The sequence below is a fragment of the Panthera leo genome, chromosome E1 (assembly GCF_018350215.1).
Source record: "Panthera leo isolate Ple1 chromosome E1, P.leo_Ple1_pat1.1, whole genome shotgun sequence".
Taxonomy (NCBI): domain Eukaryota; kingdom Metazoa; phylum Chordata; class Mammalia; order Carnivora; family Felidae; genus Panthera; species Panthera leo.
The window spans coordinates 3,067,720-3,094,319 of NC_056692.1; the positions used below are offsets into that span (position 1 = coordinate 3,067,720).

The 26,600-nt window shown below is 46.5% G+C and overlaps 1 protein-coding gene across 13 annotated transcripts in view; it reads left to right on the forward strand.

The window, feature by feature from the left end:
* NDEL1 (nudE neurodevelopment protein 1 like 1) overlaps positions 1-26,600 on the forward strand; it is an 80,891-nt gene that overhangs the window by 17,516 nt on the left and 36,775 nt on the right. For 8 of the 13 annotated variants that reach the window (XM_042915184.1, XM_042915187.1, XM_042915189.1 and 5 more), the window contains 7 exons: positions 6,213-6,310; positions 8,045-8,198; positions 9,134-9,282; positions 11,025-11,161; positions 12,990-13,163; positions 17,253-17,344; positions 20,910-21,061. In XM_042915184.1, the coding sequence (XP_042771118.1) occupies positions 6,225-6,310; positions 8,045-8,198; positions 9,134-9,282; positions 11,025-11,161; positions 12,990-13,163; positions 17,253-17,344; positions 20,910-21,061 (944 nt within the window). In that variant the 5' untranslated portion in view covers positions 6,213-6,224. Of the gene's footprint in view, positions 1-6,212; positions 6,311-8,044; positions 8,199-9,133; positions 9,283-11,024; positions 11,162-12,989; positions 13,164-17,252; positions 17,345-20,909; positions 21,062-24,090; positions 24,126-26,600 lie in introns of those variants that run through there. The other 5 variants (XR_006196385.1, XR_006196384.1, XR_006196383.1 and 2 more) reach the window with 3 other exon arrangements.

The following is a 26,600-nucleotide window of genomic DNA, read 5'->3' on the forward strand; positions in this document are numbered from 1 at the left end:
ATCCTCCCGCTGTAACCTGAGGCAAACTGAACAGACTTCCTCTTTACAGCCCCTGAGAAGATCTTTTGAATATCGGCAGTGGTAGCAAGTGTTTGTCATTTGTAAAAATTCTGATTTCTGGAAAAGGTTATTTCTCATGAATAAAACCAGAATGATAAAACTGGATAATACCAATCAGGAAGCAGTAAGAATGAGGTGTGACCACAAAGAAGTAACTGTTTTGTTTTTTTAGTTTCTAATCTGGGTCTTCAAGGCTGTTCCAAAAGAAGTTTTAAAAATGTTTTCAGTAATGGTGGTATCCCCAGACTGTGTGTATACCTTCTGGAAGAGATTAGCTTTTAAGGAATCATTTGTATGTTATAAATTCTGAAGCACATTTATTTTGTGGTCGTATTTCAAAGGTCCACTACTGAACAATTTTTTTTTTTTTTTTACAATTTAACAAAATTTATGCTACATTTACTATGTGCCAGGCCCAGTATTAAGTACTTTACACATATTAATTCACTTAATTTTCATAACAACCTTATTTTAGTTATGATCCCCATCGTACAGGTGAGGAACTGGGGGACTGTGGTTGAGTAACTTGCTCAAAGTCACCCAGTGAGTGAATAGAGGAGTCTGATTCAAACCCAGGCAGTTTGGCTCCAGGATCTGGGCTTTCAGCTACTATGCTGTGTTGTTTCTACCCCATGTTCCTGGGTTAAATGTTTTTAATTGGTTTGTTCCGAAAGAGATGATGGTCACTTTAGTAAAAGGTTTCAGGTGTAGATGATACTGTTTCAGGGGCCAATAAGCACGTTGTAAAAGCAGCCTTTAATTGCAAAAATCGTAGTCAACATTCAGTTCAAATAAGAATCAAGAGAATAAGAGATGCATGTGTGAAGTAAAAACGCATATTAATTTTGCTAGTGTTATTTGACACTGAACTAAGTAGTTGGACAAGGAGGACACAAGAAATAGAGCTAGACGTTCAAGAAGTTTCTCAGGAAAGTCTATTTAAAACCTGAGTCACCAGAGAATACTGATGGAAACGTTGGTAGTTTTGTGAAGAATATGGCCCTATTTAAGAACCAAAAATCAGGGACAGATGGGTACTTTATAGCACACTCCCAAGTGTAAATAGTGAGATTCCTCAGGGAACACTACTAAGTGCCCTGCAAGGTCATAACGGCATTCGGGTCTTAAGATCCGTGTAAATGGGCCGGGAACAACAGAACAGCCTCCCCCAGAGAAGTTTCAGATTTGGCATGTGAATGGTAACAGTTTTAGATTAAGAACAACTGTAGAAGGATTGACTCCTCATTAAAACACATTCAAAGAAATGTCAGTTGCCCAGGACAGCATCTGATGGTCATATGAACTTCTGGAAGGACTCCGGCCCGTGGACCACACAGTCGACCCATAGCAATTGCTGTCCCGTAGCAGAGAGAGTACTGAAATCTTAAAAACATGTTGAAATTCTGAGGGGGCACCCATCACTCAATTTCAGAAAGGCGTATATGTAATCTAGAGAAGGTCCAAAGCATGACAGTGAATTTTGAAGGGACCAAGATGGCTGCCAAGTGAATATTAGCTACAAAGACAAGAAATACTTTGAGAAGAAGTATTATCCTCAAAGTCTACAAAATTAAGGCTTAAAAAATAATACGAACTTGTTCACCAAATCCTAGAACCTTACAAGGGAGCAACACACAGAAGTTATGGCAATTAAAACAAAAAAAAATTTTTTAATGTTTGTTTATTTTTGAGGGAGAGAGAGAGAGGGAGACACAGTCCGATGCAGACTCCAGGCTCTGAGCTGTCAAGCACAGAGCCCTATGTGGGGCTCAAATCCACAAACTGTGAGGTCATGACTTGAGCTGAAGTTGAACACTCAACCGACTGAGCCACCCAGGCGCCCCTAAAGTTATGGCAAATTTAAGGGCAAAAATAGGAATTTCACTGATGGCTATAAAATATGGAACTTGTCTCATTTGCATAAAATAATGTAAATCAACAAATTAAACATTGTAGACTTGAAATCTTTTAAAACGTATATAAAGCTTAGGGCTTTCTAACCGTGTGTTTCCCTTCTCGGAAGTTTTTACTTTTTTTCTTTTTTAAAAAAGATGTTAAGTAATATCTATCCCCAACATGGGGCTTGAACTCACAACCCTGAGATCTGAGAGTCACGTGCTCCCTTGGCTGAGCCAGCCAGTGCTCCTACTTTTTTTCTTATAGACATAGGAGTGATTGATGTGTGTTCATCACAACCTTACGTTCTTTCAGCTTCCCACTCAGATGGGTCTGTTACCTGGGATTCCTCATTTTTTCTGGAGCCGTCCATCTGGCTGAGTTACTCCTTTGGTCTGATGGACTAGGCTTCATCTGGGGACCTCTCTTTGAAGTCCCACGTTGGAGCCACCGTTTCTTGTATCCTTTGCTGTCCAGCCTAGGTCTTGGTTCTCTCTCCCCTGGAACTGTCTCAGGAAGTGTGTGGGAAGTGACCCCCCTGAGTTCTTATGTGAGAAAAAAATTCTCTCATTGTCTGAATTTACCTGTTTCCTCTGTGTTCAGTAGGTCCTGGGGTTTTCTTATTCACACCGCTGGGTTTTCTCATTTGTCTGGTGGTTCTTGGTTGTCCATTTATATTTAAGACCAAAGGGCTGGATGGTGATCATTTTATTTATTTTTTATTTTTTTATTAAAAAAATATTTTTTTAAATGTTTATTCATTTTTGAAAGACAGAGAGCACAAGCAGGAGTGGGGCCGAGAGAGAGGGAGACACAGAATCCCAAGCGGGCTCCAGGCTCCCAGCTGTCAGCACAGAGCCCGACGCGGGGCTTGAACTCACAAACGGTGAGATCATGACCTGAGCCGAAGCCGGACGCTCAACTGACTGGGCCACCCGGGCGCCCCTGGATAGTGATCATTTTAGATGGCAAGCTTGTGGTGGTGTCTCCAAAGCTGTCCCCTGTACGTCCCATAAGCTCCATATTCTTCGATGTGGAGCCTGTTTGGAGGCTTTTAAGTGACTACGAACATGGCTTGGCATGCATCGGACGGATTATTCTGTCTAGCCAAGAACGATAGGTTTTATGATCCCCATTTAATACATGGTAGAAATAAACTCCTCACAAATCTTTTTACTTATGCCATTCCTGGAATAGGAATTTAGATATTAATAAAGGAAAGCAGTACTTTGGAAAGTAAAGAGGGAATAACGAAAGAAAGGTTATAAATCAGTGTGAATATTTGTTGAATTTCTACTGTGTCGCGTGTTTCTGGTGTGGAGGAGGGATTTATAAACGAGACACTGGTCCTGCCCTCAAGGAGCTAGCTGGGAACCTTTCCTTTTTCTACAGATGTTTATCTGAGCTAGAGCAGGTAGCAGCAAACTTTGCTTCTTGTGTTCCTCTGATCTTCATAACGTTTTGCAAAACCGCAATTTATTGGATTGTGTATTAAAAAACTGAATATTTGAATTGCACATTGGTATGTGGTTGCCATTGTTTAAGTAGTGACCAGTGCATCTATCCAAAATTGAAGCCCCGTGCCTGTGAGCTTCTGTAGGGCTGAATTCATAGATTTCAAATGTAATCCACATTTTTTGGGGCGTTTTGGGGAAAGACCTTACGTAGAGCATTCAGAGGACACAGCGATTGTTGCCTCTTGTTTGGATGCTCGCTCTCGTGTGCTGAAGTTATAGCTTCATCTGGCTTGTTAATATGAAATAGGTCCCTTCCCTCAGTGACTTAGGCAGGAACTCTCGAGAGTTATTGATAGCACATGGTGATGCCTTCAGGGGCTTCAGATACTCTTTTGGGATACAGATACTTCTGGACTGGCCTCATCATTCACACCTCACTGCATATTGTAGCTACAAATAAGATTGCCCCTGCAACTGGGAAAATGGAGTGGGGATGGGGAGCTTTGATGAAGGGATAGGATTGTAAAATTAATCAGTAATGTTTACCAGTCGGTACACCTACTTGAAGAAACCCTAAGTCAGCTAGTCCCAACTCTAATTAGATGAAAAAAACGGTTAAGAGGGTAAGCATATCGCTTAAGGAGTTTAATGGCAGAATTGGAGCCCTGGAAGCCGGTCTCAGCAGGACTCCCCCCTCCGTGCAGCCTACATTTTAATGTGCTGTTGGGCCATAAGGGCATCTCCAAGAGCAGGGTAACGCAGGCAGAAGTGTGCCGTGGAGGAGGGATCGCATTAGAGGAGGGGGCACTTGGTGCACTCAGTGCTTCTCCAGTGCCAACAATGTCTGACACGTAGCAGTTGCTCAGGAAACGCTAGAGAGCACTAAGTACTTTCTCTGAGCAAAGTGTTGTGCTTGGTGCCATGAGAGAGGCGGAGTGTGTCAGGAATCCATCTGTTTTCAAAGAACTCTTAGGCTGATTGGTGATTTCAGGTAATCGGGAGATTGACTAACATGTCGAAAGGAATACTGGGTGGTGTGGTTAGGAGAGGTTGGACTGAAACAGAACACTGCAGTTGGCCTCCAACCAAGTGTGTGAAGTTATGTGTTACTATTATTCCGTGAGAAATCACTCTTGTACCTACCTGTCTGGTACACCCACCCTGAAGTTGGTGTTTCCTGTTCGTGACTTCAGGAACGCCTTTTTGCTCAGCCTTTATGAGTGGATCGTGCTCCGTGAACTCCCAAGTTCTCTGCAACCCCAAGTTTCTGTTCGTTAACTTCTAAAGCTGGTCTTTAGTTCTTGCTGCCCAGTATGGATTAGGTTGATCCAATTTTGGTTTAATTTAGTTAACATTATTGAGTATCTTGCTATTGTGCAGGCATTGTGTTGGGGTAGAAATAAGAACAGTGCGCACGCAGCCTGATGGTTTAAGCAAATGCATTACTGGGTGGTAAGTATATTCAGGAAAGCAAGTGTGGGGTATAATGGTAGACAGGAGTGTAGGGGATTTTAGTGCTGTCTGGGTGAGGATAGGAAAGGCTTTCTGGAAGGGATGGCAGTGAGGTTTGAAAGGACAAGTAGACCCTTTCCAAATGCACAAGGACGGGAGAGCCATTCCAGGTAGAGGAAGCATCCAGATCTGAAACAGAATGTCATGTTAAGACAGTTTTGAACAGTATTGCTGGAATATAAAATGGGATACTTGGGAGGGGGTTGTAGGAGGTAAGACACTCTAGTTATGAATGTAGAGTGAGCCCAATGACCTTGGTATTTCATTTTCTGGCCAGTTGGAGTTTTTAGATAGTCCACATGCAAAGTTAACTGAATAGATCTCCTCCCTCCCCCCCCCCCCCCCCCAATGCTTTGGGTGAGCAACCAAGATGAGAGAACATTGAAGTTGGGGGATTAGTGAGCTTATGGAGGAAGCTTTGGACTTAAAAGAAGTGTAATAATAGTAAATTATTGAGAATGTGGTACCCGATTTCCTAGTATGGTCACCTGGCATGACATGTCCCAGATAGGTCTTTTGAAGCAATTGTACCCCAGAGGGGGACATGCTATATAGTAGCCTCAGCTCGGGCAGTAAACGTGGTTCTGTCGCTCGATTCCCAGAAGATCAGCTGGCTGGAATGCAGCTGCAGGAGCCCGGTGTGCTGGACGATTCCGCGGGGCCAGTTCCTGTGTAGCCTAGGGCTTTGACCCAAAGTGCCTCGTGTGCCTCTATACCAGAGCACGTTGTTGATATCCTCTCCTGACTTTATCCAGAACATTGGGGGTCCCTGAGGTTGGGCAGTAAGATGATTTGTGTGTCCGAGTTCTAATAGTTAATCACCCTCAGGGTCTGTCATGTTTAACTCCCTCCAAAATGCTGTAGATTTCATGTTGTCCCAGATTTTCTACTTTTATTTAGATTCCTATGTTCTCTATTGTTTTAAAAAATTAAAAAAAAAATAGCTGTCAGTTATCTATCAATTTATTGTATGCTCTCTGCCTAGTGTGGGGCTCGAACTCATGACCCGAGATCGAGTTGCACGCTCCACCCACTGAGCCAGCCAGGTACCCCGTTCTCTGTTTAAAAGTTTGTCTTTAGGGGCGCCTGGGTGGCTCAGTGTGTTAAGCTTCAGACTATGGCTCAGGTCGTGATCTCACGGTTCGTGAGCTCAAGCCCCACATTGGGCTCTGTGCTGACAGCTCGGAGCCTGGAGCTTGTTTCGGATTCTGTGTCTTCCTCTCTCTCTGCCCCTCCCCTGCTCTCAAAAAAAATAAACATTAAAAGTTTGTCTTTAATATTTCACAGGCTTTCTTGATCATGGATGGTGAAGATATACCAAATTTTTCAAGTTTAAAGGAGGAAACTGCTTATTGGAAGGAACTTTCCTTGAAGTATAAACAAAGGTAATAATATTGAAAAGCATCCTGAAACTAGGGGAAGGCGTTTGGAATACCAGTGCCAGCGTGTGCAGATATGTGTATCTTTTAACATAAAGCTAAATTTAGAGTTTCGGGGTTGGGTTTGGGATTCTGGAAATAGAGCATGGCTTGTATTTAAATAGTATAAAAATGCCATAAAATTTTATTCAAATTATTAAAACAGTAAGAAAACTTCACGTTTGTGATTTCTTCTGGTAGCTGACCTCCTTTTACATTTGGCCTGCTGTGTGTGTGTGCTGATTCTGTCTCATCCTTTGGTCTTTGGGAGATTCTGATAAGCTGTCTAGGGCTTCATCCAGCAGACGCTAGTTCTCTTCAGGCAAGTGCTGTCAGTGTTTGGAGCTAGCGAAGCTTTGGAGAGGGGAGGAGAGCTTTAATAGAAATGGAGTGTTTTAATGGAAATCTCAATTAGTCCAATTAGTTGAGGAAGCCTTTTATATTAATAACCTTTTAAGCACCAAATTTGTCTTTAGATTTCTTTCTGGTTCTTTATCTTTTATTTTTAGAGAGAGAGAGCAGTGAGTGCAAGTGGGGGAGAGGGGCAGAGAGGGAGAGGGAGAGACTCTTAAGCAGGCTCCATGCTTAGTGAGGAGGTCGATGCAGGACTTGATCCCATGACCTTGGGATCGTGACCTGAGCTGAAAAATAAGAGTCGGATACTCAACTGATGGAGCCACCCAAGTGCCCCTTAGATTTCTTTTTAAAACGCAACTTCACACACACACACACACACACACACACACACACACACACACACACTTTCCTACTTTGGTATATAAAGCTTGTTAAGCCTTATCAAACCTTTCATTGCTATTTCAGCGAAGCCAAGTAAATTATGCTGATGGATATAGGAGGGGTCTGTTCATGGCAGGGGCTCTGAATCTTTTTTTGTGTCATAGGTGCCTTAATTGGCTGGGGAAACCTGTGGACCCCTTCTCAGAATAACGTGTTTTTGTTTTGTTTTAAATATTTATTTATTTTGAGAGAGAGGGAGTGAATCACAAGCAGGCTCCCTGCTTCAGCACAGATCTGATGTCGGGCTCAATCCCACGAACCACGAGATCATGACCTGAGCTGAAATTAAAAGTCAGATGCTTAACTGACAGTCACCCAGGCGCCCCAAAATAATGTTTTTCAGTGCATACAATTAAATAATAAAATTACAAAGGAAACCAGTTGTATCGAAAAACACTTAACAGTACTTTGTGGCATAGTAATGTGTGTTTCTTTATTAATACCTTAAATAAGAAAGATCTAGGGGTGGGGCACCTGGGTGGCTCATTCAGGTTAAACATCTGACTTCGGCTGAGGTCATGATCTCAGGGTTCATGACTTCGAGCCCCGCATCAGGCCGTCTGCTGTCAATGTAGAGCCCACTGTGGATCCCCTGTTCCCCAGTCTCTCTGTCCCTCCCCTGCTCATGCTCTCTTTTTCTCTCTCAAAAATAAATAAACATTTAAAAAAAAAAAAGATTTAGGGGTGAGTGTGTAAAATGTGAGTCCTTTTGGACCTTTTAAGTCACTTTCACTGAACCCTGAGCCTAGAATAAGTGACGTAAGACAGACTGTCTTTATTGTGTAGTATATTTTGTGGTAGCACCAGCGTTCGGGCACAGTCATTGACCTGACCTGCAGTCGTCTTCCCGCGGACCCTGGGACTCCTCCTGTGACTCCTCTTTCCCACTCTGTCTGTGATCAGCTTCCAGGAAGCTCGGGATGAGCTGGTTGAATTCCAGGAGGGAAGCCGAGAATTAGAAGCAGAGCTGGAGGCACAGTTAGTACAGGCTGAACAGAGGAACAGAGACTTGCAGGCCGATAACCAGAGACTGAAGTATGAAGTCGAAGCACTAAAGGTAACTGTGGCAGCTTTACAAGCTGCTGTCGAATGCGCTGGGCTGTGTTCACATGAGACATACGGTTTTTGGGTGGAGCTTAAGAGCAGCAGGCAGAAAAAAAAAAAAAAAAAAGCCTTAAAGTGAGTTTTCGGAATAAACTTTTCTTTCATGGAACCAAGGGGAAGGTGGTTTGGGGTTTAGGAGTTCGCTTAGAAACCCTGTAGCCGTCCGGTTTTTAGCGATCGTGTTCTCATGACACGTGGCCATTCTGTCATTTTCCAAAGCTGCCTGATTTGCTCAAGATTGCCTCATTTGGTGGCACTTTAAAATTATTTTGTATGAAATACACATTTATTCCATTATTCATAGCCTCTTTACTTTTGAAGTTCATTTGGGGTTTAAAAAAAAAAATCCCTTTTTAAAAAGGGATTTCTAGGAGTTAAAGGATTAACCCCCTTTGTTGCTGTCCATCGCCTGCCTTAGCCAAGGGCTTGAGGGTTTCTGTGCCCCTGGGCGTGGGGTGGGGTTATGGTTTGGGGAAGGGGGGGGGGGGGCCACAGGTGAGAGCTAGGGCAGTGGGGCTCTGGGTGGTGGTCTCCCTCTCTGTGCTCACCCGGGCCGCGTTTAGCCTGAGAACCCAGAGTTCACCCCCCTCCCCGAGTGTGGGGTTGAGGCAGTAGTTTCACAAAATAGGGAAATAACCTCTTTTCAGAGAGGTCATTATTAGATTTCTTTCTGAGGGGAGAATGGTTGACTCTTTAAATTTATGAGTTAAGGTGCTTGGAATGCATGTCTTTTTTTTTTTTTTAATGTAAGGAGGAGAGGAGTACCATCACCTCAGATTGCGGGTAATTTCCTTGGATCCCTGCCCTCATGGTTTGGGTGGCTTCCTTCATTGAGGACAACTCTGTATTAATCACACACACTTTCCTTCCTATACCCATTGCCTTCAGGAGAAGCTAGAACATCAGTATGCACAGAGCTACAAGCAGGTGTCGGTATTAGAAGACGACTTGAGTCAGACCCGGGCCATCAAGGAGCAGCTGCATAAGTATGTGAGAGAGCTGGAGCAGGCCAACGATGATCTGGAGCGAGCAAAGAGGTAAATGGATGCTGTGCACTCGGTTGCAACAAGCAGACTTGGCGATCGGGGTCGAAGGCCCGTCAGCTCTCAGCTCAGCCTGTCACCCAGGTCTTGGTCCCAGAACGTTGCCTTCTGGTATTTCATCGCATTGGTGCTAAATCGACCCTTCTCTCTCCAGATGATGCCCTTCCAGGGTTTTCTCCCTGTTTGTCCTCCTTCTGTCCTTCATCACCATTGTTGGTCCTGTTGGTGTTTCGTTTTGTTTTTTAAACGCCTCTCCTTTTCTCCTCTGTCTTTCCCTCTGTGTTCTTAGTGCTGCCACGCTTGTGGCAGGCCCCGCGTCTTCTGCCTGGATTCTGTAGTGACTTCCTCACTGATCTGCCTCTACATCTTTACTCCTTCTCCTTCTCTTCAGTTTAAACGCTAACCTGTGGATTTTCTCAGAATACTGCTTTCGTCACGATTCTGCCGCACGGCCTAGAGTGGCTTGCTGTTGTTACCGTTGCCGAGCTTTTCTGCAGTCTGTAATGAGTTGTTTCTGAACCATTCCAAACTTGATTCCTGTTACTTTACAATTACCGTCTGGTAGTTCTTTCCTTAATGTCTGAGTGACTCCTACATGCCTGGCTTGATGCTAGAGCTGAGGATGACAGAGGTGAGCTAGCCGCTGCCCTCGGGTGGGACCGACGTGGACCTTTGACACGGTCAGTACTCGAGCGAAGAGAGCGTCCAAGCGGCCCCAGGACACAGAGGCGGCGGCTGCTGGCGTACCGTGGGGGAGCTGGGGAAGCCTTCGCTGGCACTGAAGCTGCAGTCTTCGAGGAGGGAAGAGGCCCGCCAGGGGAAGGAGAGCTGTAAAGGCAGAGAGGCAGGAAGGCTCAGGAGGTGGGAATACCTCACTTCGATTGACGTGTGGAGACCGTGTGGCTGCACGACGTGAGATTGAAAGTGGTTGGGGCCAGATTGGGAAGAACCTCGTGTGCTCTTTGAAAGCCGTTCTAGAGGCAATGAGGGCCTCGTGAAGAATTTTTTAAACAGAGGAGGGACACCAGACTTTGATGGGGTAGGACTGAGGAACTGGCAGTAGGGAGGAAGACCCTTGAGGAGTAATCCAGGTGATGGATGAGGAATTGAGCCAGGGGCAGAAGGTTGGGGGAGAGCGAGTGGAGTTGAGAGACATTTTGACAGCCGATAGGACTTGGTAAAATTGGCCACAGGCATTAAGAGTTCGAACTTGAGGTTAGGGAATTTTATTTCTGTAGCAGGCTGCACGCAGCGGGCAGGGGGCACGTAGTAGGTGCGTGTTAATGTCTGTTGAATAAATGAGCACGACGAGAAATGCAGGAAGAAGAGATGGAGTAAATGGAGCGGGACCTGGGACTTGGTGTTTTAAACGCATTTTTAATTCTTAATGTGCTCTAAAATTGTTGGAAAGTCTTCTTGGAAATGTGTCAACTTGGTTGTTGTGTTTACAATCCGGGGGGGGGAGACAAAGTGTGTAATAGGTGGCCTGCCTTTAAGGAACCGTAAGGATTTTCGGTGGGCATTTAAGAGAATACATTGAATGGCCCAAACTAGCCACAGAGACACTAAGTGCCACCAGAGGTCACCAGGGGGTGGAGACCATTCTCTTTCAACTGCGCCAGGCTTTCTAGGTCAGGAAATGGCATGAGCTAAACGGACAGTTTCCTTTTGTATTAGCTGTTTGCACGCTATTTATTTAATTCATGGACTCCCAATTTTTTTTTTCTTCTTTTTAGAGCAACAATAGTGTCACTGGAAGACTTTGAACAAAGGCTAAATCAGGCCATTGAACGAAATGCATTTTTAGAAAGTGAACTTGATGAAAAGGAATCTTTGTTAGTCTCTGTACAGCGGTTAAAGGATGAAGCCAGAGGTAAACCTAAAACTTGAAGAACACCCTCTACCCCACTGTCCCTAAGCCCTGGTTCTAAGCCAGCTCCAGGAGCAAGGTTGAAGGCCGTGTGCACGATCCTTCTGTCAGGCACTGTGTTGCTTTTAGTCTCTCAGCACCTACATCATCAACTCGAAGAAGTAGGTAGTGTTATCCCCCTTTTACAGGTCAGAAAACTGAGCAGAGAGAGGTGGAGTTGTGTCCAAAGTCTTAGAGCTTTTCAGTGGGGATGCAAACCCTGGTCTGTTTTCCAGAACCTTAACTGCTACCACTGTGCGCGTCCTGCTTGGTTTCTTTGGGTCTTCTCCTGTGTTACGCACATAATGACACTGCGTGTGTGCACATATGGTAAAGAAGAGACTGCTTTCTTTGTAGTCTGCATTCTACCAAGTATTAAACAAAAGACGGAGGGAGGGAGAATTTTAAAAGGAAAGTATGTATTCACTATATGCTTGTACAGCAGTGTAACTCCCCGGCCCCCTGCCCCCGGGCCCTGGCAACGCCGTTCTTCCTTCTGTGTCTGTGAATCTGACTCTTCTAGGAACCTCACAGAGGTGGGGCCGTACGGTATTTGTCCTTTTGTGACTGGCTTGTTTCCATTCCGCATAACGTCCTCAAGGCTCATCCCTGTAGTGGCACGTGTCAGAATTTCCTTCCGTTTTAAGTCTGCATAAGACCCTGTTACATGCACAGATCACATTTTGTCTATCCATTTATCCACGGATAGACATTTGGGTATATACCCAGGAATGGGATAACTTTGTATACTTTTTTTTTTTTTTTTAACGTCAGTGTTCTGTAGGTCAGTTGAATAACTGGAAAAGGAAATGTTAATTTGGGCTAAAAATTCTAGATTTGAAAGCAAGAAAAAAATTGCGACTGTTTTGAATGCTTCCTTTCTATAACAAAATACAGCATTTTGATAATTAATAAACCATACCAACCCACTTAAAATTCTAAAAGTGTACTTCATTGATTTTGCAGTAATCCCAAAAGAACAGAATAAAAGCAAATGAGTTGAAAAGAGCATTTATTTTTGTGTCCTGTAGGTTCAGTGTGAGTTTTGGTTTGGCCTCCATCCTGTTTCTTTTTGCACGTGAGCATAGTTTGCTGTCCTCTTAGGTTATAGCATTTGTATTGGCTTTTTTTTTCCTTTTTCTTTTTTTTAAATGTTTATTTTTGAGGGGCACTTGGGTGGCTCAGTCAGTTGAGCATCCGACTTCGGCTCAGGTCATGATCTCACGGTTCGTGAGTTCGAGCCCTGCATCGGGCTCTGTGCTGACACCTCAGAGCCTGGAGCCCGCTTCGGATTCTGTATCTCCGTCTCTCTCTGCCCCTCCTTTGCTTGCACTCAGTCTCTCTCTTTCCCTCTCAAAAATAAATAAACATTAAGAAAAATTAAGAAAAAATGTTTATTTTTGAGAGAGAGAGAGACAGTATGAGTGGGAGAGGAGCAGAGAGGGAGACACAGAATCCGAAGCAGGCGCCAGGCTCCGAGCTGTCAGCACAGAGCCCGACGTGGGGCTCGAACTCATGAACTGATCGGCTCGAGATCACGACCTGAGCCACAGTCGGACTCTCAACCGACTGAGCCCTCCCAAGCGCCCTCCCAAGTGTTTTAGTTCTAAAAGATCATTTAGACGGTAGGGTTGTCATTTTTATACCCCAAGAAATAAAAAGCATTAAATAGGAAACTCGTTTTTGGGAAATAGTCATTTAGGGGGAACGTCTTTACGGCTTTTCAGATGTGACTTTGCTGGGTGTGTCTGCTTCCTCGAGTGAGTGTTATTCCCTGTGCAACATTCTGCAGATTTAAGACAAGAACTGGCAGTCCGGGAGAGACAGCAGGAAGTCACCAGAAAGTCGGCGCCCAGCTCTCCGACCCTGGACTGTGAAAAGATGGACTCCGCCGTGCAGGCATCGCTTTCTTTGCCAGCTACTCCCGTTGGCAAAGGGACGGAGAACAGTTTTCCTTCACCCAAAGGTTTGTGCTGTCTTTTCTTTCTGCACCTGTGGTGGATTAGCGACGGAAGGGGGTCTGCCGTGGGGTGAGCAGTGATTTCACTTTAGAAGTTGGTGAAATCAAGCACTCTGTGGAGCAGAGGAAGAGGTTGGTTTCCCAGGCGGCTCCTGCACAGGGCAGTGGTGCCTGCGTGTGCAGTAAGAGCAGCTTAATGCATCGAGTCTTTAAGAAGTTGCAGGTTTTTCAAAGCAACGTTGATTTTTTGATGGTAGCAGGAGTACAGCTTCATGTTGAAAAGTTGAAAAAAAAAGACCCACCGCGGTCTAACCGCTGCAAGGCAGCTATTGGTTTTTTTTTTTTTTTTCAACATAATTTTATTTTTTTAAATTTACATCCAAGTTAGCATATGGTGCAACAATGATTTCAGGAGTAGATTGCTTGATGCCCCTCCCCCATTTAGCCCATCCCCCTTCCCACACCCTCCAGTAACCCTCAGTTTGTTCTCCATATTTATGAGTCTCTTCTGTTTTGTCCCCTCCCTGTTTTTATATTATTTTTGCTTCCCTTCCCTGTGTTCATCTGTTCTGTGTCTTAAAGTCCTCATATGAGTGAAGTCCTATGATTTTTGTCTTTCTCTAATTTCACCTAGCATAATACCCTCCAGTTCCATCCACGTAGTTGCAAATGGCAAGATTTCATTCTTTTTGATTGCCGAATAATACTCCATTGTGTATGTGTGTGTGTGCGTGTGTGTGTGTGTATACACACACGCACACACCACATCTTCTTTATCCATTCATCCATCCGTGGACATTTGGGCTCTTTCCACACTTTGGCTATTGTCGATAGTTCTGCTGTAAACATGGGGGTGCCTGTGTCCCTTCGAAACAGCACACCTGTATCCCATGGATAAATGCCTAGTGGTGCAATTGCCGGGTCGTAGGGTAGTTCTGCTTTTAGTTTTTTGAGGAACCTCCATGCTGTTTTCCAGAGTGGCTGCACCAGCTTGCATTCCCGAGGGCAGCTATTGTTAATGCGGAATTTTTTCCGCTGTGTGTTTGTGTTTGCTTGTGCCACACCTTGTTACACATAAGCTTGGGGATTGTATTTAAATACAGTTTTATTTCTTGGGCCGCTTCACATATCACCGAAGACTAGAGGCTTTTACACACGGCGTGTACAGAGAGACTCCCTGAGTTACCATTCGGCTCAGGTGGGCGTGGGCTTTCTGTTACGTGCCTCGGTGGCTGCCGTTTTCAGAGGTGACATTCGGAGTAATCCACGAGCAGTACGTGAGAATGTTCCTTTTGCTGTCAGCCAGTATGGTTTTTTACATCCAGCTAAGCAGAAACACCACTTAGTGGCCACTACGTAGAACCTTAGAATGGAGCCCCCACAGGGCTTCATTCAGATTTGTTTCATTTTTGCAGCTTGCAGATACTTGGCCGCTCCCACTCCTCCATTCTTTTTTCTTCCCAGACTGGAGCTCTTTCTTCCCATCCCTTTTTTAAATAAAGGATCTTCTCTTTCAGAGTGATAGGAGAAGATTTTCTCTTCAGACAGTTAGCGAAGTAAGCTCGCTCTATCTGTCCTGCCCAGTACAGTAGCCGCTAGCCCACGTGTGACCGTTCACATTTAAGTTTTTATTACAGTGAATTAACATTTAAAATTCAGTTTCCCAGTTGCAGTAGCCACATTTCAAGTGCTCAGTAGCCCTTCAGTAGAGAACTTCTCCTACCTTCACTTAGTTATAAAGTGAAATTGGCTCAGGAACGGGAAAATGCCATAGAGTCGTTAGGGTGGTGTTATTTGCGCTTGTGCTGGGGTTGCTGCCGAGGACATAGAGCAGGCGGGGTGCACATGGTCGCAGGCGTCAAAAACTCTCACTGTCCATTTTGGAGAATGGCTGCTTGTGTATTTGAGGATCTCAGAATTCCTAACATTTGAAAATGAACAAAGGTTTGCTTTCTGGTACCGATAGAACTGTGTGGCTAAGTTCTGAAAATTCTTCAGTTGAGCCCTAATCAGAAGAATCGGGAGCTCAGTTGAGGTAAGACCCAGACAGGTGCGCGTCCTGTCATAGCTCATTAGAGTTTTAATTCAGGGACTTGGCTGCGGTGAGCAGGGCAAGGTCAGTGGGACACAGAGCTTGCTTGCTCTGGCACAGGATTAAGATTGTCAACCCCGAGGCAGTGCTGTTTGTCCAAGTAGGCTGGGACGTTTGCAGACTGGGACTGAGAGTGTGCACTTTAACCAACCTGAAAGCCGCTGTGTGCCAGATCACCGCACTTGTGTGACAGATGAGTCAGCACAGACCTGACGAGAAGCCGGAGATTAGTGAAATCAGTGCAAGCCTGAAGGGCCGTCCTCTATGAAGTGGTCTGTCTTTAATTGTATTTTAGAAGTAACACTGCCGGTTTCCAAAAAGCATCTAAGACAGCTTTCCATAAAAGCACAGATTTAATAGTTTGAGGATAATAGGGAAAAACGAGGTCTGGAAATACCTGCCGAGAAAAGTACAGCAGTTTGTTTATACCCTGGTGAGCCCCTGTCCTGTGCCGTGCATTATTCTAGATGCTGGGAGTCTAGTGGTGAATGGGACCACGTCCCCACCTTCAGTTAGATTGTATTCTGGAGGACAAGGACAGTGAACGGCAGCAACAAAGCGTTTACGTACTGATCAGTGCTCCGTAGCGTTGAGTGCTTCCTATGGGCAGGTGTTTCGAGAGTGTATTAGCTAACTTAAACTTCACAACGACTTTGAAGTGTTCTTATTAGCCCTCTTCTACATATGGGCGGCTTACTAAAGCTCACACAGTTACTCAGTGGCAGAGATGGATTCGTATGTAGCAGTTTAGCCCAAGAGCTCGTAACTGGTAGACACCATCTCAAAAGTAAACGGAAGAAACGTGCATGACTGAAAACGGCTGCTGAGGGCGTGCAAGAAGGTGTGAGTAAATGTCACACGAAATAACCCCATTCCGACTGGGGAGACTGCGGGAGCATCCGTTCTCCCCAAATCAACGAGTAATTTAAATTGCTAATGAAAATCCCAAGAGGGTCTTTTAAATTGGCAAGTTGATTTTAAAGTTACTCTGGAAGAGTAAGTGTGCCAAGAAAAACTTGAAATAGGCTAATAACAACAGGCTTTTCCCTTCAAGACAGCAGAGCATGTTTTAATGAAAGCAGCCTATTTCTGGTGCAATAGACTAATAAGTCAATGGAACTAAAATATATAGGGAATTCAGTGTATGAAAAGTGCCATTTCAGATGAGACGAGTCGTCTTCATGTTACGGTATTAGGACATTTGGCTATCCGTTTGAAAAAAGCTTCGATATTTGATGGATCAACTGATGTAAATGTTAAAAAAAAAATTAGGAAAACCTAAGGAGGACGTAAGAGGAACATATTTATGATACCAAGGTGAGGAAGCCCAGGCTTCCCCACCAAAACAAAAAGCTTGGAAGATGAATGTCACACTGAGAAGTGTAAGACCTAGAAGAGAGAGGGTGAACGTCTACAGTCGATAGGGCCCTTGCACGTTGATTAAAGGAAAGACCACCCAGTAGATGAAGTGTGGAGGATAAACAGATGATTTCCAGAGGAAGAGATTCACATATCTAGTTAGCAAGGAAACAAAAACACAACAGAATGACTATCAAATTGGCAAAAAAAAAAAAAAAAAAGAAAAAAAGAAAAAAGATAATGTCTCGTATCGTTGATGGCGTTGCCATACAGATTGCTGACCTTGGCACAACCTTCTCAGAGAGCATTTTGGCAGTATCTCCTAAGGTGGACGACATGGGCATATCCTGTGACCCAGCAGTTCTATTTTTAGGAATCGCTTCTCCAGAAATCCTTGTCTAGATGTTTGAAGGATATATGTCCTTTTAGCATTATTTGTAATGTAAAATTAGGTGTAGTCTAAATATCAGTCAGTTGAAGGAGACAGTTCAACATATTGAGGGTGTCCCACTTTGTACTTCCTGTCCACGGTTTGGAATTCTTTTTCATTCCGCGTATTCTGCTTTGTAACGTCAACAACAAAACCGGCAACAAGATGTAGAGGGAACAACAAGTGTAACCACTCCTCTCTTCTTTTTCTCTAGCTATACCAAACGGTTTTGGTACCAGTCCACTAACTCCTTCTGCTAGGATATCAGCACTAAACATCGTGGGGGATCTCTTACGGAAAGTAGGGGTAAGCATTCAATTATTTGCCCCCGCGTATTTCAGCTGCCAAGGTGTTGAATTCTTAATTCGGAGGGAGGGAAGAAAAAAAGGGGACCTTCTTGTGCTGAAGGCCTTGATTAAGCAGAGAGACGGAAGCATCTGGTGATGAGCCGAGACTGCTCCGGGGAACAGTGTTGGGGCTCGGGCCCGCTAGTGCTTCTGCAGACGGCCCTGCGCGCTGAGCTCTTGGCCCCCCAACCCCCGGGGGCGTTCTGTGTGTCCCCATGGCTGTTTCCCCATCGTGGTCCCTCCATCTTTTTCTACACTGATTGCTCTGTGGCCTGCTATGTGTTCTGTGCCACTCCTGAATCCTGTTCCTGCTGTAGTCTCCCCCCCCCCCCCCCCCCCCCCACCGACCACCCCCTCAGCTGTCTCTGCAGGACTCAGCACTGGCTCGTGACGGGCCTTCCTCGTCTTAGTCACGTCTGTCTTACTGCTCCTTGGCCACTTGAGCTTCTGTGCTGTCTCCTTGGCTCTAACCCGGTATTCCAGAACAGTTGGGCTTTTGAAATATTAAACTCGTTTTACTGCTTATTCAGTTTTTTCCTTCTAGAATACCTACTCTCTGACCTTACAGTGGTGGGAGCCTCTTGGCCTTTTAGCCATCTCTTGCTTTCATTTCTTGTGCTCATCCGTGATCCCACAGATGGCTTACTCTGTCACTGCTGACTCGTCATCTTTTTGGCCATGGACGAGACCTGCCGTCTGGATCAGTCAAGCAGTTGGACCTCTCCTTCCCTGAACCTGGATCTCAGGAAGCAGTTACGTAGCTGTGTGGATTTATGCCACTGTGAAGTTAGCGTCTCCTGCTTTGGTTCCCTTTCCTGTTTCCCTCGGCGACTTCTACCTCCCTTCTCAGTGATCTGCCCCTGAAACTGCCTGCTATCCACTGCCCCTTCACATACTTTTTTGTGAGAGATATTTTCTGAAAAAAGCAGAAATTGCATTATGCGTCACATAATGAAGAAATGGGAGGCCACGGTACAGGGTCCCGTGTCTGCCTTTTCTGGCCGATACAGTGATTTTCTGACCATCAGAGTAATTCTAAATCTGCATTTTAGCCTAGTATAAAAAACAATAAAAATTATTTCATACAGTACATAATGTTTTCTCCTAACCATTTTTAAAATCCCATTTGTTACAAGAATTATGGTATTTAGCTCCATAACTCAAATAATGTGCTTATTTTTTGGTGTCTTGACTTCTCAGCTTTAAGCAAAAAGATGAAGTTAACTCACATCCCCCCAGTTTTTTATTTTTTGGTCTCTTGGTTATTTTTATAACTTTAAATGACATGCTTAAACCTCTGTTTCTCAATTTATTACACTCTCAGCTCCTTGTTGTGTTGTGAGTTCTCTGTCCCATCTTGCACTCTCCACTGGTTGGTTGTAAAAACTGAAAACTTGTAGCGTCTACAGTGTTCTGCCCCACCCCGTGTACTGTCCATCGTAGAGCAGGAGCTGGGCTCTTGACTCAACCGTGTGTCAAGCATTTGTTTTTTTATGGTTTACTCAAAATATGCCCAGTTTTTTCCTATTTGTATCCTTTTTCCTTTTCCTGGCGCTCTCAATTTCCTTTTTCCTTTTTCCTTTTTCCTTTTTCCTTTTCCTGGCGCTCTCAATTACCACCTTCTTCTGGTGGGTGGAAGAAGCCAGGCCTTTCTTTGCCAGGTCTCGTGTCTCTCAGCTTCTCACGGTCCCTTCCCGCCTGCGCTTGGATAGGCTCGTGGCTTCTCTGCTGCGGTTCTCTGCCCTTCGCCCCTGGGTTGGCTCTGCGTGTTCCTGGACTTCCTGTCCGCAACTTTCTTTGTTCCTTGTTTGCTTTGCTTATTACGTTAAGTGATTTATTCAGAAATGGTGCCCGAATGGTGACCTTGGGAGTCCCTGTGTGGTTTATCCATGGAGTTGACAGCCTGCCTCCCAGACGTCACCAGAGCTTTTGGTCTGCGGTTATTTGCCAGCCCTGTGTGCTCTTAGGGATGTTTCATTTTCCACTTCTTTGTCCTCCTTTGTCCGCTGACTTGAACTGGAAGCTCCATCCCCACTCCTGCATCCTCTTCCACTGAGAAATCAAGGCCATCTGATTTCAACTTCTTCATTTCCCCTCTTACCTTCTTTTGTTACTCTCCTCTCATCGCCTGTGTTTGTAGCCATTCTCCCTTTTTATCTCCGTGGTCAAAGTATCATGTTCTGCCCATGGCTGATTTTGTCCCTCTGTGCCTTGGATCCCAGGTCTTCTAGCCCTCTTGTCGGTGTCTCCTATATTTTTAGCGTTTTACTGTGTTGTAATATTTGTATGTCATCTTTACGGGTTACACGTTACGTGTCATGTACATACTTTGTATGTGATGTTTGTGTATTACGAATCCTACAGTGTTTAATCCAAGTAAAAGCATCCGTTCTTTCCTTTTACCCTATATCTCTCTTTAACGGTCACCCTCTTTCTCCCTTCCCTTCACAGCAAGGCTTTTTGAAAGTGTGTCTTCATTTATTGTTAGCATTTTTTACCGCGTTCATGCTCCCCAGACAGCCCAGTCTGGGCTCTGTCCCCTGCTCATTGATGATCTCAGCACCGCCAAACCCAATGGATGCTCTTTGTTCTGTCCTACTTCTTCTTGAAACACTCAACACTGACTTTTTTTTAAATGCCTTTTTTTTTTTTTTTTTTTTAAGTTTTATTTTAGAGAGCGAGAGTGCGAGCAGGTGAGAAGGAGAGAGAATGAATCTCAAGCAGGCTCCGTGCTCTGCGGGAGCTTGACATGGGGGCTCGATCTCACTAGTGGGATTGTGACCTGAGCCGAAATTAAGACTCAGCTCAACTGGACACCCAGGAACTTCCCCCCTTTTTTCTTTCTTTGAGAGAGAGCGAGCATGTGCACGTGATGCCTTCTTTGCTTCTCTGATCCTGTGTCAGGTCTGCTTCCTGCCTTCCTGCTCGTTCTCTTTGTCATCTTGGTGGGTCTTCATATGCGTGCCCTTTCAGTGTTGATTTTACTCAGAGTTCTGTCCTTGAATTCCTGATCTCATTCACAGCCATGACCTTGTCTACTCCCTGGCGTGAATATCTTCTCAATCTTCATTTCTAGACCCCTCTTCTCCGGAGTGTCAGACTGCAGGTCTGTACTACTGATCCCTCAGACACAGGTCGTGCTGTAGGACGGTGTTCACTCAGCAAGTATTTGAATGAATGAGTGTCTTGCATGTAGGAAATGAATGGCTCTCTAATAGTCCACAACTCAGAAAGGAACCTGGCATCTGTCTCTGTCTACTTGTGCCACATTTTTCTTAGTGAAGGTCAGGATTATAGCTGTAATCCTTGGTAACACTGAGGGGAATAACTTGTTCTGAGCTCATGATGTTGGAGTCAGCATAAATATCCCCTCTTTCTATTAGTGAGGTGATTGTGGCTTAAATGGCTACCATTATCCACTGAGAAATCACAATTTTAGTCTTGAAATAGAAGTGTCTTAAAATGCAGATTTTTATGTACAGCTACTGTTTTGACAACCAGATCATTCCTCCTTCTTTCCGTAGGCTTTAGAATCCAAATTAGCGGCTTGCAGGAATTTTGCAAAGGACCAGGCATCACGAAAATCCTATCTTTCAGGGAATGTTAACTGTGGGCTGATGAACAGCGACAGCACAAAGTTCCCTCGATCAGGACACACGTCTTTCTTTGACAAAGGGTAAGTCTTGGACCTTTTAAATGATAGTTTGGAGCAGTGACGTAGCACGTTATTAAGCGAGCTTATTGAACTTCGGAAAGGTAAACTCTGTCCGGTAAGCCTACCTGAGATGGTGTCACCCAGATCTCAGGGGACCCGAAATCTGTTGTCTTCAGGTCCCCATGGAGTCTGTTGCCCTGGGAGCTCTGAGGCTTCCGTCTCGGGAGGCAGACTCTTGCCAGGCAGCAGTGTTAGGCTCTGGGTATTCAGGATGGCCGTGGTACTGTCCTTGTGGTCAGGGTGCTGGGAGACGTTCTCGGCCAGTTTGTGGTAAGGGTGGACGAGGGCACTGTGGTCGTGACCGTGCGGACTCTGCGTTTTAGAAAAATATGAACCCTCTGGATCAAATACAGTTCAGGAGGCACCGGTGCAGTATGATGAGAAGGTGGTTTTGGGGAGTTGAGAGTTAAAAAAAAAAACTGGCGTAAGTTGGAAGCAGTGGCGCGCCCTCAGTGCAGCAGGTTCCAGCTGGTACAGGTGCGTAAAGAGTAAACATCCTTACGCCTATTCCTAGGCACATAGGGTCCTGTTTTTCTGCGTCTGCCGCATGCTTTTGAGAGTCTGTGGGGCTGTACCTTAAATATTGCTCTGCTGCCCCCTACACGACTTAGGCTTTTGAGATCTTTCCGTGTCAGCACATATTGTCGTACCTCGAGTGAAAGAGACCGACGCTGCACGGTTATCCTTTGGATGTGCCTTGATCTGGCTACAACCGGTTAGGACCATGGTCTGGGTAGCCTGACCGCGTCACCTCACGTAGCTGTTCCCGGAACAGCAGCTGAGGCACCGTGAGCCCTTGCTTGTTTTTTGAGTCGTAGAGGCTGTTCTTGTTCTATGAAAGTGATACAGATGCAAGTCTAGAGATTTTCAGCTTTTTTTTTTTTTTAAGAGAGACAGAACAAGAATTGGGGGAGGGGCAGAGAGAGAGAGAGAGAGTGAGTGAGAGGGAGAATCCCAAGCAGGCTCCATGTTCAGCACAGGGCCCAACGCTGGACTTGATCCCATGACCTTGGGATCATGACCTGAGCTGAAATCAAGAGTCAGACGCTCAACTAATTGAGCCGCCCAGGCGCCTCTAGAAACTTCAGTTTCTTAAAGGAGCTCTCCTCACTATGGCGCATTTAGGGAGGACTGGATGTGGCACACAGTCTGCTCTGAACAGCGCCTTTTGTCCACCCTTGCGGAGTGTTCTGGGTTCTCTCTCTCCCTTACGGGAGTTCTTCCTTCAAGTATACACATTTCAGTAAGGAGCACATTCTAGAATAGCAGTATATGAATCAGAGCTCCATTCTGACCGTTGGGATTCCTCAGGGAGCGTAAGTATAAAATTAATTTTCCTCAGGTTTAGGGGTTTCAGGCAATCTTGAGGAGTGCCTGTTTTCATACTGTAATGGCAAGCGGAATAAATAGATACTTTACATGAAAGTTGCCATTCACGGGAGTTTAGGGGTAGTTTTCCTGAGCGATGAAAACAGTGCCTAATTTTTTTTTCCAACTTGTGATTTTTGCAACTTGTAATTAACCTGCAATAGAGTAGTTATTAGTCTTTATCTGGCATCATACTTCTTGCCTCGGATGCCCTGTGACGTGAGAACAGGCGTGAACCAGAAATGGACTCGTTGGAGGGATGCCCTTGTATGTAGAGGGTCCTTAGAACAGTCACGACGAGGGAGGGGTAACATGGTCAGTTCAGGGTCACTGCTCCTGGCTTCTTCCTGAGCGCTGATGCAGAGCCCCGGGGCAGGGATGCCCAGAGATGGACCCAGTCTAAGGTAGTTGTGGAGGATTCGGAGTAACCTGGAACCAGGCGTGGGCTTTGGGCACTGTCGCGGAGCCCCTGTCCCCTGAGGAACATCCTGGATGCACGTGTAGGCTTTATTTTCGGAACCGAACCTGGAGGCGTGCCTCCCGAGAGAAACAGTTACAGATGATATTTAGTTTTGGCTTAAATAGTACACATTTTTAATAGAACTATTTGTGGTAAGAATTAAATGTGCTTATTGTGGGCCTGCCTTTTCCCAAGTGCTTAGTTTATGTGGATTGTACATACACGCCCCGATATTAACCTCTTTCTGGAATTAGGTTTGTCTAGTTGCCATATCCCCGAGGCTCACTCTGGTGCTTTTGCTGTGTTTGTCCTTCCTTGCCCCTTTGCTTGGATTCTGGCTTCCTTCTGGCCTGCCTGGCTCTAAACTCTGCCTTTCTTCCTGCTGCCGCAGTGACTAGATAAAATCTAACGATGCAGAAGGAAGGAGGGGGAATAGCCCACCTCCCAGTTCCACTTTTCAGTCTGGCGGGTTAAAAGAAAAAACACCATTTCTTACAGAAGCGTAGAAGTGTGTAGTTGGACTTTTAGCAGCAGGAAAAACTTCATTTTAAAAAGCCTTTGGCTCTGGAACCTGCCTGTCCTGCGTCCCGCTCCGGAGGAGTGTGCCTGTGGCTCTGTCACTGAGCTTACGAGTGCCCCACGGTGAGGGAGGGGCTTCAGTAGAGGAGGTGCGAGCGTGTGCCCGCCCCGCCCCTCCCCTTCCCTCAGAATCCTGAGATGCAGTGAGGCCTGACCACATGGAACCACTCGATACCGCCCTCTCCCCAGATAGTAGTGCATGTGATTTGAAAATATCCTGTAAGTTCTGGCGATCTGAGGGCTTCCCAGAAACAGGGTTTTATCTAGTCTGGTCGCTTCTGCCGGTTTCTAGACTGTGGCTCGCTGGACCTCCTTACCCGGCATGGCTTCGTGTCCTCAGCCACTGGTGGCCCTCTGTGTCGAAACCTCACGTGTAGCACAGCCACCGGACTTCTCTCGAAAACGTTGTGTTTTCTTCATCCGCTTTCGCTTCGTCTCTGTGGTAGCATGTACCCTGGTCTGTAAGCCGGCTCGTGTCGTTTGGGGTGTGTGTAGGTGGGTGTAGACTAGACCACTTTGAGGACACGCTGTGAAGATCGTACTTGTATTACTGTGTAATGTTTTTTCCTTTTTTTTTTATTAGGCAAGAAAAAGTCATATTTCCCACGTTGTTCATGGGTAACTGAATTTGTTTGCTGTGCTCTTTTCCTTCTTTCGCAGTCATGGTATATGGTGGAAGACGCATTAACAGAGTGGTGTTACTAACTGCATGGGGCTGACTCTGCTTTAACCAACTTACAGCCCGCGAGTGGCCTGTCAGGTTCCCGTTGGGCCGACTGTCCCCCTTCGTACTGGCTCGGCCGCGCAGGACAAGACAGTTGGTGGTGGCGGTCCTGGGGCCCTTGTGGCCAGCAGGCCTGTGACCCCTGTGACGTAGGGTCAGGGGCTGCGGTGATGACGCTGGAAGTCTGGGCGAGGGGGTGGAGTGTCCCTGTCAGGCCCGGGGATCACATCTGATTCGACTTGATGGGACTAGGGTTCTTCCTGCTACCTGGAGCCCTCTGTTTTCTCAAGGCAGGCGCCAGTGCTGGTGGGGGCTCTCTCCTCCACACTCACTCGTGTATCCCCAAGTATGCCGGAATGTTCTAGACGGACTTGTGTGTGTACGATCTGTCCTGTCAGGAATGCACCTTTCAGTTCGCAGAGCTGCTGGGGCTTGTGTGAGCATCTGTTCATCCGGGAGCTGGCACTCACGCGGCACCTCCGGCCTTCTCTCGTCCTGTCCTTGCTGCTCGGAAGGGTTCCGTCTCCGTGCTTTGTCTCTGTCACGAGAGATTTCTTGCCCTCCCGACTAGCTCTGTCTGCCTTCTCACTTCTTCTGTTGCTATTTTACAGCTGGCCTTGGTATCTGCCCTTAGCTAGATTCTCCGTTTTTCAGACTCTCAAACCAGACTATGGTGGTAAGACCATGACATTTCATAGCTTCTGGAACCTTTTTGGTGTAGGTGATTCCCAGATCTGGTTCTCCATCCCTGCCCATTCCCTCTCCACTGGGACATGTCCCTTTGGCTCTTTTGCTGCTCCTGAAACCAGATGTGAGGGGCAGGGGGTGTTGCTTCTCTGGGAGCCTTTTCCCCACTGCACAGCTTTCTGTTCCCCAGAGGACCTCGGCAGACAGCCTCCTCCTTCTGCTCCTCCTCCCTTCCTCCTCCCCCTTCCTTTTTCCCTTCCTTTGGTTTGTTTCTCTTTCTCTCTCTCTCTTCCCCTTTGTTCCTTCCCTCCCTTCCTTCCTCTTTCTTCTTCTCTTCCCCCTCGCCCCCCACCCACCCCCACCCGGCCTTTTACTTCCCACACCTTGACTCAGGTGCCCAGAGAGGCCCTGGCAGATTGTTACTCTCTCTGTGCATCATCCTGCCTTCAAATCAAGAATTCGCATTTCTGCCCACACAGAGGAATCGCCCACCTACTTGTTTTCCTCTTATATTCCGGATTGCACTGCTGCTTTCCCCGTTAGAGCTGGGCGGCATCGGGAGCACCGGAGTTGTTGCCGAGGGCTGTCAGGTGCCCTCTGACCAGGCGCAGACAGGGAAGAGATAATGTGGCCTGCGCCCCCGTTGACAAGCTCACGGGGTGAGCCTAGGCTGGGCTTGGGCTTGCTTTGGTCTCTTTAGTAATAGAACGATAGGGATGAACTTGGCGTTTTTTAAGGTCTATCTAGCTTGAAAATACAGGAACCCCAGCCCTAAACCTGCATGTGGGGCCATTCTCCCGGGGTTTTTGCACGTCCCTGGGGGAACAGGTGCCGGCCGCTGCTTGGTGCCCAGCGGGGCCTGTGCCATGCTCTGGGACCGGAGTCTGGTGGTCACATGTTTAAAGCGGAGGCCCGCCTTGTTGTTGCTGAGTGTCTAGGAGTAGGAAGTGGGTCCTGGGGCCCTGGGACTGGCTGGTTGAATGACAGCCGGGGCTTGTCCCGTGGAGGCTGTAGTGGCAGGCGGGGTGCGGCCCTGCCCTGAGGAGAGTCACAGGCAGAATGGAGAGGGTGATCTGAAGTTTTCACAGGTGATGAAGCCTGGATGTCCGCCCTCCCCGAGCCCAGAAAGGAAAGGGGAGCTCCTGGGTGTGCTCGCTGGGGGAGGGAGTTGGGGGGGGGGGGTCACGCCTCCCAGAGCCCCTCCTCTTGCTCTTGGTCTGAGTGTACCCGGCTTGATTCCAAAGGCAGCATCTCTGCTCTGAGCTTGGCTACTTCAGAGTTCAGATGTTAACTCTTTCTTCAGAGTGGTCAGGGTCATTTGTCGTCTCTGTGCATGCCCGTTTCTCCGAGTTGCTTCTTCAGTGTGTGAAATGATGAACCTGTAGGGTGTGTGTGTCTGTTCTCGTTCCTTTGAAGAGAACCTCTCTCCTTGAGCCCGTGTTCAACTCCCCGGACCCCTGTGATGAGCCAGTGGTGGCGGGGGGACAGCGATGGCACACGCGGCACGGTGCGGGCCCCACGCTTGGCTGCGCCTCTCAGGTCGCGAGTGGGGCGGATTCCCCAGGAGCGTGTTCAGTATGGAAGGGCTGCGTGGCTTCCTGAGAGAGGTCCCAGCCCTGTGCTCCTTCGCCGGCTGCTTCCTGTGGCTGTGGGGGCCGCTGGGCGGGGCTGGGGCACTCTGC